Below are 14,315 nucleotides of genomic sequence, written 5' to 3' on the forward strand. Positions count from 1 at the left end.
GACTGTGGGTCTCAGGAGTTTTATAAGGGTAGAGAGAAGGACACAAGGGGTGGGGAAACTTGGGTTGGGTGAGATGGGGGGGCGCTTTCCTTTCATTAGTACCATTGTGAACTCGGGGAAGGGTTTATCCTATACAGTTAAAAGAGAAAAACCAGGAGTTCCAACATTTGATAAACAAAGACTGTCATGGATCAGTGAAAGTTTGTAAAATTATATGTAAATGACCCTAGTTTTAGCCAAGGTGGCCCTTTGCATCTCAGACTTTAATCCCGGCTACAATGAAGAATGGTCTACCTAATTTGCCTAAATATATGGAAATGACACAGCTTGCCGAACATTTTGGGGGCTAAAAATCTTTTCCAAGATCTGCATGATGAAATATTTTTTCTCTTTTTCCCCTCCCTCTCCTCCCACATACTTCATCTTTAATCCTTGTGAATCCTACTAAATAAATAAAAAAATAAAATCACTACTCTCAAAAGCCACCCCCCCCCCCAAAGAAAAAACATGTCATTGTTGACCATTCTGTGAATAGCTTAAATTCAGTTCATTATAGGAGGACCCCCCTAATAGAGTTTATTTTTTCCTTATATATCAAGATGAAGAAAAAAAGACATGCTTCACCATTAATGTGAATACCAGTGTGATGGCTTTTGGGAGTGAAAGGCTGACTGTAAAAAATAATTAGCTCTTGAAACCCAGCAAGTGATTGACAGAAAGCAGGTGGAACATATGCTCAGCAGGGAAATTTGTGTTGAGTGCTTTTGTCGAAAAGGGGCAGCAGAGCTGTTTAAGTTTTACAAAGTGTGAATCGGTATGGAAGTGACCTCAGTAAACAATCTTTCACAAGTTCTCTCTGTTGAAACACAGGGATTAACCCTCTCCTTGCCCCCCACCCACCCCCCAAAACTATGATATACACCCACCCCACCCCCCTCATCCCTTGAAACTATTGGCAAATCTTATTTGTTATTTGCATTCTATTTAAATATAGGTGGAGACAGCATTGTCCTCTTTGTTGGAAAAATGTGTCTGAATAGCATGCATTAGAAGGAAAGATATTGTCAATCCAGCTTGGAATCTAGTAGGACCATTTCACCAAACAAGCTGTTCACACATTATGTATTATTTTAAATGATGATGAAGATGGTGGTGATGATTATATTACATTATAATCACATAGCAGAGACTCATATTCAGAGTGATTTATGAAAATTGAGAAATTATAAAAATAATGGTGATAATGACATATATTTCAGCTGCCCATTGAAGCTGTCTTCAGCAAGCCTTGTGACCGAAATTGTAAATCGTACTAATGTAATGCCTCTACATTAAATATATAAGCTGGTAAATGTATTGAGGAATACCTAATATGCAAGCATATACCTTCATTATCGTATTATCCCTAAATCAGTAGGCCATGCTTAGGCTATTGACTTTGTGTGTGTGTGAATTTGGAGTGAGGTCCCTTACTCAACATAAAAAGACATGGCTGAAAAATAAAGATGATAGAGAAAGTACTGTGTGATAAAGCAAGATGCATTCTGTGAAACCGCACAGGCTAGTTAAATGGCTGTTGGACTGACAGGACCTGTCCAAGTATAAACATATAAAACTCAAAGTCAAAGTCAAAATTGTGCAAATGTTGTAAGAAGCCATTTTCTACTAAAATACCTGATAACTAGCACTGATCTAGATATCATTAGATGTATTTATTTTTTCAGAATTATAGGCCTTAGTCTCATTACACCAACCCTCAATTTGTGTCTCCTGTTCTGGAATTGTCAGATTTTAATCTGGTCCTTCTTCAGGCAATATAACATAGCATAAGATAACATAACATAATGACGAGAACAGGTCATTCAGCCCAACAATGCTCGCCATTTTCCTGACTAAATTGTACCCAGTGCTCTGATTACCTACAGTCTAGATAGTATCAAGCACCGTATCAAGCCAAGTCTTGAAAATCCCCAGTGTTTCTGCCTCTTCCACATACCCTGGTGGGCTATTCCACATTGATTACTCTCTGTGTGAAAAAAATTCTTCCTAATGTCTGTACAGAATTTACCTGTTGCTTATTTCCATTTGTGTACCCTACTAACAGAACTCAACCTGAATAATCTCTTGTAGTTTACTTTGTTTGTCCCCTTTATGAATTTAAAAGCCTCAATCAAATCGCCCCTAAGTTTAATTTTACTAAGCTAGAAAAGACTAAGTATCAAATGTCTAACTTTCACAAAAGGTTTGTATTCTTCATCAATAGTGGCAAGAAACGTCCACTGGTTTTGATAGCAGGCCTACATCCAGCTCCTCAATGGATGCGTAACACGCACCTTTCTGGGTGAATGGTAGAGAGCTGTCCAACATTCATACTGCGTTCTGCTAACCGATCGATACGTAAGTTTACATATCTGAGGTTTTGCAATATTGTAAATTGTAGTGCATTTTCTAAAGCGCAGAAAATGGAATAGGCTACGTTTGTGGAGTCTAAGCAATAACTATAACCAACCTAACCCCCTTGAGCGCTAACAATCCATCTTCGTCGTAATAATTCATTAATAATTTTAATATTAGGCCCATATTATTTTCACTTTAATTTGTTTACTTTGTTTAATAACGTATTGAGATGCAAACACATTAACATTCTGCCTCCAGAACGGAAGATTAGTACGAAACAGCCAAACCATTTGTGTTCTGTAGAATAATGGTATTACAGCAATATTAGTTTGGAACCGTTCAGAAAATTAAAGCAGCCTTTAAAAAACGTATTCAATTGCGCAAACACTTTTCACATTAAACATTTATTACACATATATAAATAAAACAGAGAAATAGTACATTGGGCTACAAGGCAGCGTGTTGTGCGGTGTGCAGACTGAACGCGTTGGCATGCGAGTGGCCGATGAAGTTAATGTAGTGATGGTCTAGTCCTTGCACAGGCGACAAGTAGCTGCCGTGTTGCTGCGTCTGCGCGGATAGGGGAACCTGCGGGTAAGCGATGGTGGGGCTGCGCGCGGAGCTGTGCCAGTAGTGCGTAGGAGGACTCTGCTGGAAGACGGAGTCGGTTGGGCTATGGCTTTGGTAGTCCGAAGCGGAGTGCAATTGGCACAAGTAGTCTGTGGGGTCAGGCAAGCCGCCTATTGAGCCAAACACGGGCTCGGTGATGACCCGGGATTTGGACTGTAAAAATGCGAGGATCCTCGCGTATTTGGTGTCCTTGGTTTCCATCCTTTCCACGGTGGTAAGGTAGTGCACCAGGTTCTTCATACATTCGTGGTAGCCATAGTGAAAATAATTCGCAAACTCTGCCAGCAGCTCACCTGTAATAAATAAAAATATGAGCATATTCACAAAACTCCCTGCCTTAACCTTACCCGGAGGCTGTTTATCACTAATTGGTGTTCTGCGAAAACTTGATAGTCCAAATAAAGTTGACTTGGGATGACTTAAAGTTTAATGTGTACATTATCCTTATGTTATTAAGTTTAATGTGTACATTTAATGTGTGCTCTTATCGATTAAACTGATAACTATGACGACTGTACGTTATGAAGCCTCGGTATATACACAAGGCAGCGTTAGGATGAGTGCCAAATGCCAGCGCAATTAGTCATACGGTGCCACAATTAGTGAACCCAAAATTAAAACATACGAGTCGTTCCATAAAGTTTTTATGACTATCCTAAGCAGGCCTACTGAGTGAAGTACATTCTAAATATGTTCCTTAAATGTTCCAGTCAATTTGGCAGTGGAATGTTACGCTTTGGTGCAAGAAATGTTAAGTAGTCTAAAGAGATGCGCACCCTTCTCTCTGCCTCGCGGGAAGTCCGCAGCGTGGAGTGCGCGCAGATACTGAACGGTCATCTCCAGAATCTCCGCCTTCTCCAGCTTCCCAGAGTTCTGTGATTCAAGGCAAAAAGAAAAGAAATACATTTACAGGATAAAACAGACCAATCTTTAAGAATTAAGAATAAAACTAAAATCTGACTAAGTATATATAGCTACCTACGTAGCCTAAGTTGTTTTACGACACTATACGTCTGAAATGGTTATGTCGGAGATAGCATTGATAATGCAAAATGCAATTTAAAAATACAATAATCCCATTGCAAGTAGCCTACATCTAAATTATTACATACAATAAATATTTATAGACGCCCTTAAACCAGATGACAGGTGGTAAACACTGTACGCGCTGACAAATATCAGTGGACTAGACTGCTGTACCTGTTTTGCAAGAGCCATTGGTACCGTTTTGCCCAGCTCATTCAGACACCGGTTGATACGATCCCTCCGTCGTTTCTCAATCACTTTGTGAGAAACCGGAGTTCTCTGGAAAGATAAAAATAGGATACACGTGAGAACATAAGTCAAAGTCAGTTGTTTCAAAGAATGAACTCAAATAGCCTACGTTCGGCCTTATCTGCTATTGCACAGTTTCGCATTCAGTGGGAGAAAACAGATATTAACCAAATGCCACTGCGATATTTGGATCTTTGAAATTGCGTAGAAAAAAACTAAGCCAATATTGTGCATGGTAGCCGATAGCAGAACAACGTTTTGCAAATGGAGAGCTACAGCTGCACTTGAGCGCAAATACTTAGAAATTTAAACGACTCAGGTACACGATCAACTTCATGTATGCACAATTTTGACTCGGAATGTGGACATCAAGTCATATTATGAAAATTTGACAGTCATAATCATCCTCGCATATTTGTATAATGTCACTGTTGGTTTTCATATTTAAATAGCTGTTCCACCCCTTTAAAGGTAGCTGGGTGGAGACCACCATTGTATACGACGGGTGTATTTGCTTTGCCCAATTAAATGGTTTAAATAGCCTATAATACACATTTACAAACAAATGTATGTTGTTAACTTGATTTAAGAAACGTAAAATATAAGGCCACTTGTCTATGACTATAAAAAGTATCCATACGAGTGCGGTTGGAGAGTGCATACCTTGCGTTCTTTCAGCTTGGATGCCATGGTTTGCTGGAAATTTTCAATAAATGAGAGCAAAAAATATATCGCCAGAAGGAGATAATTATCTGTCTGTTCTGTTCTGAAACAGACTGGACGGGTCTGAGGTTGGTGAGTGAACGTTGCTCCTTATAAAGCGGTCATTTAGTGGGCTCGTGCATTCATGGCCTAAATTATTCCATGGGATTAAAGGCGAGCTTTTGGTAAATGTGTGCGTTTAGGATCAGTAAAAGAAATAGTAAAACATCTGAAGCCATGGGCTAGCAGGGGGGCAGACCTGCTTTGTTAATCCACGTGGCTGTTCAAAAGACACGTGATTACTTTTAGAATATTATTTGCATAGTAACAACCCAGGCGGGAAATGTGAACTGAGCGTTGAGTCAGGCTGATCCGCCCGGAGCGCAGTGCGCGCAGGAAAACAAAGCGGGACAAAAAAGAACTTTCTTTCTTCCAGCTCGCGTTTCTCACACGATCGCCTGTTTACAAATCCCAGCAAGCGATCCTAACTTCCATCCAAGCTCTGTCTGAGTTTTAAGGCCTGTCCAGTGTCATTAAAGTAATTAAGTAAGCCTTTAATAGGCTGTTCCGCCAAGTTCAAGGGAGATCTTTTGGAGATGGAGTCCCCCCGTTTGTTCCCAGCGTTTCTCACACGACTTGGTGACACGTCCATCTTTTATGAGAGATGGCAAGCTTTTTGTTTACATTCTTTATTTGTTAGAGACCTCGGCAGGTGTGGGATTGGGCCTGGCACACGAGCCTCGCCTCCGTCCAGGCCAGCGGCTCCAGCAGCCTTTGGCACACGAGGGGCACCACCACTGGATTCTCCGCGGAGAGGCTCAATTTGTATCCTATTATCCTATAAGAAAATGTCTATTGAAATGAATGAATAGTTTCATTGGCCTAAATTTTAATAATGCTGTGAAAAGAAAGAGAGAAATAAAGAGGAATGCAGCTGGTGCAAACGTGCATTATTCCCCGTCACCTGCAAGAGGAGTCGCCTGGAGACCCCTATTCATTTCCCTAATTTCGGTCAACTTAACAAACTTTGGGAGAAATTATTCTGGCATTGTTGTGAAGGGCAAAGCTTTCTGATCGAATTAACAGCATGTTTTGATCCGGTAAATGTCATTAGAAAGAAAGAAACAATCGCGTTTAAAGGGGTCTGGGTAATGCGCCAAGTGGAGACGCCAAAGCGCAAACTTCACAAAAGGGGCAAGTAAATGCCACAGGGAACTTTTGTACCCACCCATTGCTTAGGTTTTCCCCAACAAAGGGCATTATTTTATACTTGAATACATTTCATACAACAATTGCCTATTTTCTTCAAACATATTTTCACAGCAAGGTTAACAACAGGTTTATTGTGTCCGCTCCGTCTCACAGTTTCAGACTTGGTTTTCATGCGCCAAAACGGTTTGCTCGTCTGCTGTTTTTCATTGGGAGCGTTTTAATCTTTAAAGATTCGCCGTGTTTTAATATAACAGTTCGTGTGTGCAATGTCAAGAGAAAAGAAATAAAAGATGAGAAGATTTTTTTTCTCGGCATAAAGGCTCGCGGGACATCTATGGGGAGTTTTTAACAGCAGAGAAAGAAAAGCGCCACTGAACTCGACAAAAGCCTTAAATCCCATTACTTTTATTGTTGCATTTACCACATGTTTTCTAACAAACGAGCTTTAGAAATCCAACAACAAACTGTCTTACGACTTTTTCAGTTTCTTAAGTTTTGAAGTGTGACTGTTTCTCGTGGTAATTTTTAAAGCTAAATAGTTGTACCCAGTATTAAAAGTCATGCGTCGGCGGCGTTGATTGTTACAATGTTACATATTCTTACACATGCATACTGCCACGTGTACGGACGTTTATTATGATTATTATTTCTTACTTTTTGTTTTAAGAGCATTGGGAATGTTCATTTGGGAGAAAAATGTATATAATGTACAAAATGTATATCTGTTTATAAATCTCTGACTGGCTGTTTTATATGCCCCATTAATCAAATATAAGGATGTATAATTTGCAGGCGCACCAACAGGGATTTATTCGTCAGTTGTAGCCTACTTAATTATGAAGAGTTATATTACGAAATGTCGTCATCGTATCTTTAGTATACTTCCGTCTTTAATTCTTTCAACCATCTCATTGATTATAATCTATATCCGTCATTTGGAGCAGAGAAAACACTAATTCATGCAGTATTATGTTTCTCTGTACATTTTTTTTTATTTTATAATTATTTATATAGGTAAAAGATTTTCAGTACCTGCTTAAGCGTGGGATCATATCGTCTTTTTGAAATAGGCTTCATACTTCCAAAATATTAGTAATTTAAGATGCTTTGGTGAGCAACAGAAACCATCAATATGATTCAGTAAGCTATATTACGTCCACATGACGCACGTTTAATACTCATTAATATGTTAATTAATTAGAATTGTAACTTTAAAGTCTTGTCAGTGCTGTATGAATACGTCTTTACTTTTTATTTATATATTTATTTTGGTTGTTTCAAACGAAAAAATACACATTCTGCAAGTAAAGGCTTATGCGTTGCGTGGTCGTAAGTAAGGTTCACTTAGCAATTCTGATTTAGAGCATGTTTTATCTGGTGGAGAAATACATCTATTTTTATCTGCTTTCTTTTAAAATGTTTATTTGCAATTGAATAAAATATAATTGTACGAAAATACAGCTTGTAATTTTAGTCCAGTTCAAATCTGATTGACAATATGAGGGATTTTTGTTTAATTTTATTCAATTTCATTTACAATTGAATGCTTTGCTAAAATGTTGACTAAATTATCCCTAATATCAAGATTTGTAACGGCTCACACGATGACAGTGCTAATAGAGGCTATATAAACAACTTTATTTCCAGATTTGCAGCCGAAACTATGTAAATAAGGTGAAGTGCATATGTAGGCCATTTTTTTATTTATTATTTTGTTACTTTAGAACCCATCCTTACAGCCTGTCGTGATCAATATAATCGACACGACGTATAAAAAGAGAAATGATGAGAACAATTGAGTAAAAAGAGAAGAAAAGATTGTTTACCTGTGGGTTTAATGAGGCTGCTGTAAGAGGCGAACCCTATGAAAGAGAATAATAATGGCCAGACGCTTCAGCAACGCAGTCATGCCCGTCACCTTGATTACACATCGTACAGTTTACTATGACTTACGTAAACTGATTGACGCTAACCAAGAGAAAACCTAAGTTCACGGTGAAGCGTTCTTAGTATTTCTACCATAAGAAAGTAATGTATGCTAGTGTGAATCCAAAAGTGGGTTTATTGGCAGGTCAAAGGTAGACGTGATTATTTATTGACTGTTTTATTGCAATCTAGACTGAAATCCACCAAGCTAAAATCAATGGATGCTGTTGTCAGTGCTGATGCCCATTCAATTTCAGAGTCTTGGGTTAATGCTATTTAAGTGCCACCCACTTATGATATATGTATAATATTAATTGGGGAAAGATATCGTGGAGTAGTTTGGCCGTTTAATCAACAATTTATCAAGAATGCTGACAATAAGAGCGGGGAATTCGTGAATGCTCTTGAGTACTGCTGTATACTGGTGTATACACCTGCAATTCACGCGTTGGACTGTTTTTTGTGGTTGCCTACTGTAGCACAATAATGCTCTCAGGCCCTAGGCAGTTGAACAGAAATTTAATAAATAAATAAATAAATAAATAAATAAATCTCTCATTAAACACAAGCGCCGCCTCGTGGTTATGCCGTTTACATCACTAGTCTTTTTATTTTCACATTTACAACAACAAACCAAATAAACAAAGAAACTAAATTTTATGCACATTATTATTATTATTTTTAACCCGAGTACAATGAATTGCACACAAATTAAACAAAACAAGCTAACACTTGGCATGAAAAATAAAATACGTTCATTGGCTGTATTTGCGCTTTATAAACTCTATTTTTAAAATGACCGCATTTCAAATGCCTCGCATTATGTGGAAGACAAATTTAAATCATAGAGATTATGGCTGAAATTTCAACTAAGAGACGAAGCGTTGTCATGAGTCGCTCTGTGACCCGCGGCGACCTAGGGGCCCAAGCCTTCGTCAGAGATGGAATGCTTTAGCTTCGCGCGCCACCGTGAGTATAATCTGCATCACTTCGCACAGACGTTCATTGTCTCCGCATGTGCAACAAGTCCCAGTTTTCTTGTGTTACACAAAACACTGCATCTAACCAAAAACAAGCTCTCAATGTTTCAAGGTTTAAACAGATTGTTTAAAATCAGATAAACGCATTTAATAATAAACTGCAGCCATCTGAATTTTCAAAGAGCTTTTTAAAAAGCACGTGAGGATAGATGAGTGCATGTTCTTGTTCTATTGAACCGTATGCAGAACGCATGAACTTTTTTGACTAGGAAACCATTCACAAAAAAGGCACCACCAGATGGTGCAATTGGCATAATATAGAATATTCCAAAACTCACACTGGACGTCACGTATCAGAACCTGCAAAAACACTTAAATGCATATGTGACGGCATACAATTAGGCTAACTCTTACTTCTAACGTTAATATCCCTTTAATGGTTGTTTAAACGTAACCAAAATCACACAGTTGGTTAGATTCTGACTTTCAAATGGCTGACTGATTTACAAGCGTTTGAAAAGATTGCCAAGATTTACAACACACTTTTGTGACTTTCAAAGCAGAGTTAGGAGAGAGTGTCAATATAAGTTGGGAAATAATGTTATAATTAGGGCTTTAGAACCTCTAGCATTAGTGTTGACCTCGGCATTCAGACATTTAAAGCATTGCTCCTGCCTTACAACCCCTTCTGAAAATGGTTGGCATGCTGATACAAAACATAAAGGCAGGATGCCTGGGTATAAATTACGAAGACAATGTAACGGTTGTTTATACAGAACACGTCCCTTGTTTTGCATTAAGCTATAATTGCACAGTGGTGCTGCAATCAAGTTGCAGATTGTTTATCTGTTTGCCCATCAGAAGACAAACCAACAAAGGCATGGTTGTTGAGATAATACCATAGAGTGAACGACTGAAGTAAAATATAATAATTTTAGTTTTGTGAGTGCTAGCTCTCTGGCTTTTGTTGAAATTGCAGAGACACTCTTTGCATCACTGTTTCATTGTAGAATGGCCTAAAAGAAGAGATAAATTATTTGGTTCTCTGGAAAGATCTCTTCTAATGAGGCCTTTCCTGAAGAAGGAAAGTTCATGGTAGTATTCATTTTATTTTTATTTGTCACTTTAAAATAAAGGCCTTAATCTGTGGACTAATGTATACCATTTTTCAGTATATACTTCTAAATGTGTCACATTTCACAGATCCGTGCTAACTGTTAAAAGTAAGACCTACCAATGTTTGGAAAATGCAGCATTAATAACAAGTCATAAATCATTTTTGTATGTCAATAAATTGTCAATATGCCCGATTCTTTGCTTATTTGAAGAACTGGTTTCTATATTTCTGTAATCTGTAACAGATTTTCACATTAGTGTCTGGAAACCAGAAGAAAAAAATTATCGTATTGAATTTTAAGTTGATGTCCTCATAAAAATGTTACCCAACATGATGAATTCACTAGAAGTGTTTTATCAACACCTTTTATAAATTGCAGTTATCGTTGTTTAAACAATTGTTGTTTTGTCTTTGCTTTGTAACATGTCATTCAATATTGGAATTATTTCACTTATTGCAAACAAAAATGGTAGTAGCACATGTAGTACTGCACATGCAGATAAATATGCATTGTATGAGCTATGTGCATCACGTTCCAAATGCATATGCCAACCCACTAGCTCCGAAATGCATATTCTAATGTAAAAATCAGACACATCGGTTCATGATCTGACCCACATTTTTTATATGAATAAACGAGTAGGCTATTTAGATATCGTTTCGACCGCTGTTCCTATATCTACGTTCAGAACCCACTCACGACCTATTTATGCAGAGCGCAAAACAGAGGAATGTATGTACAAAGGTCGTGGTAACCCACGCAGAAATGTCTCTGAAACGTTGACCAATGGCTGCACCCCACACAATAAATATGGTTCACACACTTTTGACAGCCCCTCCGATTGGATAAGCAGCCGGTTGAGAACTGAAAACAGCAACAACGGTACTCCCTTTGAAATCGATGGTTCACCTCAAGGAGCTGCCTTCACACAGGTTAGTAACATCACGTTAATCAAGTAGCTAACGTTACCTAGTCGCACATTACTAAAAATTATTATTGAGCGGAGGTAATTCCTAGTTTTTATAGATAATCACATGTTTTTAAAGGAAGGTAACATTACTTCTCGAATTAGTCCTTATAAAACGAAACTGATATGTGCATTATGTGTGGAAACCGCCCTTGATATATTTTATTTTCCTACATATTTTATTATGTGTACATCTTTCAAAACAAGAATTGCGCACCACTTTAAGCAGGGTAGTTTGCTATTGGTAGTTTATGGAGTTGGGCAAACGCAGTCGGGCAAAAAAAATGCAGCTCGCTTCCAATAATAATGTGGAGCATTCTGTCTGTATGTGTAATTTGTGTGCGCACATGTTTTAATGTTTTCCATGCTATTTTGTAGCACTATTGTCGGTAGCACTACGTGCCGTTATGCATACAACCAGGGCGTTTAAAAATTAAATATCCACGGCATGTTAGCGGGTAACGTGCCGATGGATTGAGTCGGGAGGTGCTAGACAAAGCCCGGAGAATTGATCCCTGAAAGAGAATGGCGCGACGGGGCTCCTGACACAAGTTGATTTGGCAGGGGTAACCGGCACGCTGCGCTCTGATGAAAAGGGGGCACTTCAGCAGGCTAATGAATGAATGCAAAAACACTGAAAGATAGTGCTGTAACTGAATTATATTAGACCCAGGGTTAACGCTGCACCATACGCGCCGAACTGTAAAATAATATGATTAGCTAACGCTAATGAATCTTTTACCTTGACAGAGTTGTCTGTATAGCGATGCTATTATCTAGCCAGCTATATTGACGGTGCAAATTATACAGCGTGACTCAGCAAACGACACCACCGTGCTTCGATAATTTAGGATTCCTGCCTTTAACGATGAAAAGGACTTGATCTGGATTGGGAAGGCAGTCGATTTCTCTAATCTTGTTTAGCACCGTAGCCTATGCCCACTCAACTAAGAATCGTTCTCCCCACTCAGACCTGCTGTGCTACACATCACAATCGCATACGCATTCAGTGGCTAAATAAATCTGTAACCGACTGCAATTGGACAAGAAAAACCCTTTGGTCTTTCTGTTTTTTTTATTCAGTCATAGAGTTTCGTTGCTTGGTGATGGCAAAACGTAGCTGCATGTCCTACTTTTAACAGGCAGTAGACAATCATCCGACAATCCTCACAGAACCATCCATTTAAAAGAAGCAGCTTTTATTCAGTATGTTACTCTGCAATGACAATTTCCCCATCTGAGGTGTTGATGGAAGGGAGTTGATTCACCAGGGTGTTTTTGGTAATTACACAGGTACATTTTCAGCACATAGCCTTTGGTGCTGTACATTGTTGTTGCTAGAATGTATTAACGTGGCAGTGTGATTTTGGACACCGGTAGTCTTCATTGTCGTATAATTACTTCCTTTCGAATCATATTGCAAAGTAAAGGGTGTGCGATTTGTAATTTTAGAGGAATACCTACGACAGCAGTCGTTCATGGTTTTTATTGGAACAGCTTTCCTCTTTCAGATCCCTGATTGGTCCCTGCCGTGTGTCTAGGTTTTTCTTGGCATTGTATTAGGTACGTTCAGTGATGGTGTTACCCTTGAAGCAATGGTGCTTTCATTGAAAATTTTGTTCTGCACCAGAATCTGTCATAAATATAATCCAAAGCATTGAATCACAGTCTCCTGGTTATACTAATAATTGTACATTCTGTTTGTTTGTTATTACTATACAAATCATCAAGGTAACCTTACCACCCACCCACCCCCCCCCCACAAAAAAAAAAATACAAAAAACAAAACAAACAAACAACCATTGAAAATATGAAATATTTCCTAGAGGATGCAGTTTTGCATAAATATCCCATTTTGCCTTTTCCATGTACATCCTGTTCAGTTTTATGATAAAGAAATTCTGCTTATGGGTAGGGGGCAAGGTACGATTTGAATAATTTTGTTAGACAAATGAAACGGTTCCGGCGTTGGTGGTGTTCACTCGCTGCTGGTCTGCAGGATTCTGGAACCGCGCAGGTCTTAGTCACTGGCCGTTAGCCAGGCTTAATGGCCAGGTGTTGAATTCTGGCTTGAATGGCCTGGGGTCCTGTGTGTCGAGCTGCTCCTGAGTGAGAGGTTAACTGCCGACGGCTGGCAACAGGACACCGTTGAACCCCAAACCCCTTCCTGCTTTAAGAAAAAGCTACCCCCCCCCCCCCAACCCTGCCCCCAAACCATTCGGCTGAGTCACACAGCCTTTAAAATTCAACTTGCCCAATATCACATGATAGTGGGGTTTTTTTTTTCGTGATTACTATCCGCTACAGTATTAAAGCGCATTCAGTGTTGCCAGTTTAGCGACTTTGTCGCTAGATTTAGCGACTTTTTGACTTCCCTAGCGACTAAAAATCTCATCTAGCGACTAGCGAAACAAATTTGGCGACTTCTCGCGACCTCCATTCTCCTTGTCGAGCAGCAGCAAAAATCTCCTACAGAGCGGAGGGGTAAGAATGTTATCGCGGGTTATCAGAGCGGTCTGTTTTGGAATCGGAAGGGTAGGCGAAGGGGACTCGGCGTACGGGTGTGGGTGCGGGTGCGGGTGCGTGTTTGCGGTACACGCGACCGTACCGAACGTACAGGTCACCACGGCCGGTTTTCATAAGTGATTAGTGCCGAGTGAAGAGAGGTTTGTTTAGACGGGGTGGACGTTCGTTTGCCGGGCAGCGGGGGACCTGGTCTGTCGGCTTGGAGCCGCAGAGACATCGGAATGTCCGGAATGCGGGCGTGGGTCTGCAATTGCAAGTGATCTCAGTGTATTCGGGAGAATTCGGGTGGAAGCGGCCAGCTCTCCTCCTGCCTACCCCTTCTTCACTGCAGTTTGGCCTTGCTGCACGTCTCTTATTAGTCCTCCCTGTGGGCTGCTGTTCTGTCTCATTCAATCAGCTCTTTCATTCATGGAATTATGCGTTTAGTTCCAGGCTCAAAAAGAGCCCTCAGCCTGGCCCTCCACACTGTAGAGTTAAGTGTTAAATCAACTCCCGATTGGACTCGTATGCGCACTGTTAAAGTTGAATTAACACTGGACATTTTACTGTGCAGAACTGAGGTTGAATAGCCCTGTGGCCCTC

At 39.6% G+C, this 14,315-nt stretch overlaps 2 protein-coding genes across 3 annotated transcripts in view; one reads left to right on the forward strand and one right to left on the reverse strand.

The window, feature by feature from the left end:
• Window positions 1-2,835: 2,835 nt before the first annotated feature.
• helt (helt bHLH transcription factor) lies at window positions 2,836-5,094 on the reverse strand. The gene is made up of 4 exons (XM_035420017.1): window positions 4,966-5,094; window positions 4,228-4,332; window positions 3,804-3,900; window positions 2,836-3,320 (listed from the first exon to the last, which is right to left on the reverse strand). The coding sequence occupies exons 1-4, from the start codon at window positions 4,990-4,992 to the stop codon at window positions 2,845-2,847; spliced, it is 705 nt and encodes a 234-aa protein (XP_035275908.1). The 5' UTR covers window positions 4,993-5,094; the 3' UTR covers window positions 2,836-2,844.
• A 5,940-nt stretch (window positions 5,095-11,034) lies between these two features.
• acsl1a (acyl-CoA synthetase long chain family member 1a) overlaps window positions 11,035-14,315 on the forward strand; it is a 39,133-nt gene continuing 35,852 nt past the window's right edge. For both annotated transcript variants that reach the window (XM_035419268.1, XM_035419263.1), the window contains exon 1: window positions 11,035-11,172. The gene's annotated coding sequence lies outside the window, so the exon portion shown is untranslated. The remainder of the gene's footprint in view (window positions 11,173-14,315) is intronic.

This window comes from Anguilla anguilla, chromosome 5 (genome assembly GCF_013347855.1).
Source record: "Anguilla anguilla isolate fAngAng1 chromosome 5, fAngAng1.pri, whole genome shotgun sequence".
In the NCBI taxonomy this organism is placed as follows: Eukaryota; Metazoa; Chordata; class Actinopteri; order Anguilliformes; family Anguillidae; genus Anguilla; species Anguilla anguilla.

What these genes read in the sequence shown, in the direction of transcription:
- helt (XM_035420017.1), bottom strand. Translation starts at nt 4,992, where the DNA reads ATGGCATCCAAGCTGAAAGAACGCAAG. An exon ending in CAATGGCTCTTGCAAAACAG is followed by an intron (nt 3,901 to 4,227) that starts GTACAGCAGTCT and finishes CTTGAATCACAG; the next exon opens with AACTCTGGGAAGCTGGAGAA. An exon ending in CCCGCGAGGCAGAGAGAAGG is followed by an intron (nt 3,321 to 3,803) that starts GTGCGCATCTCT and finishes TATTTATTACAG; the next exon opens with GTGAGCTGCTGGCAGAGTTT.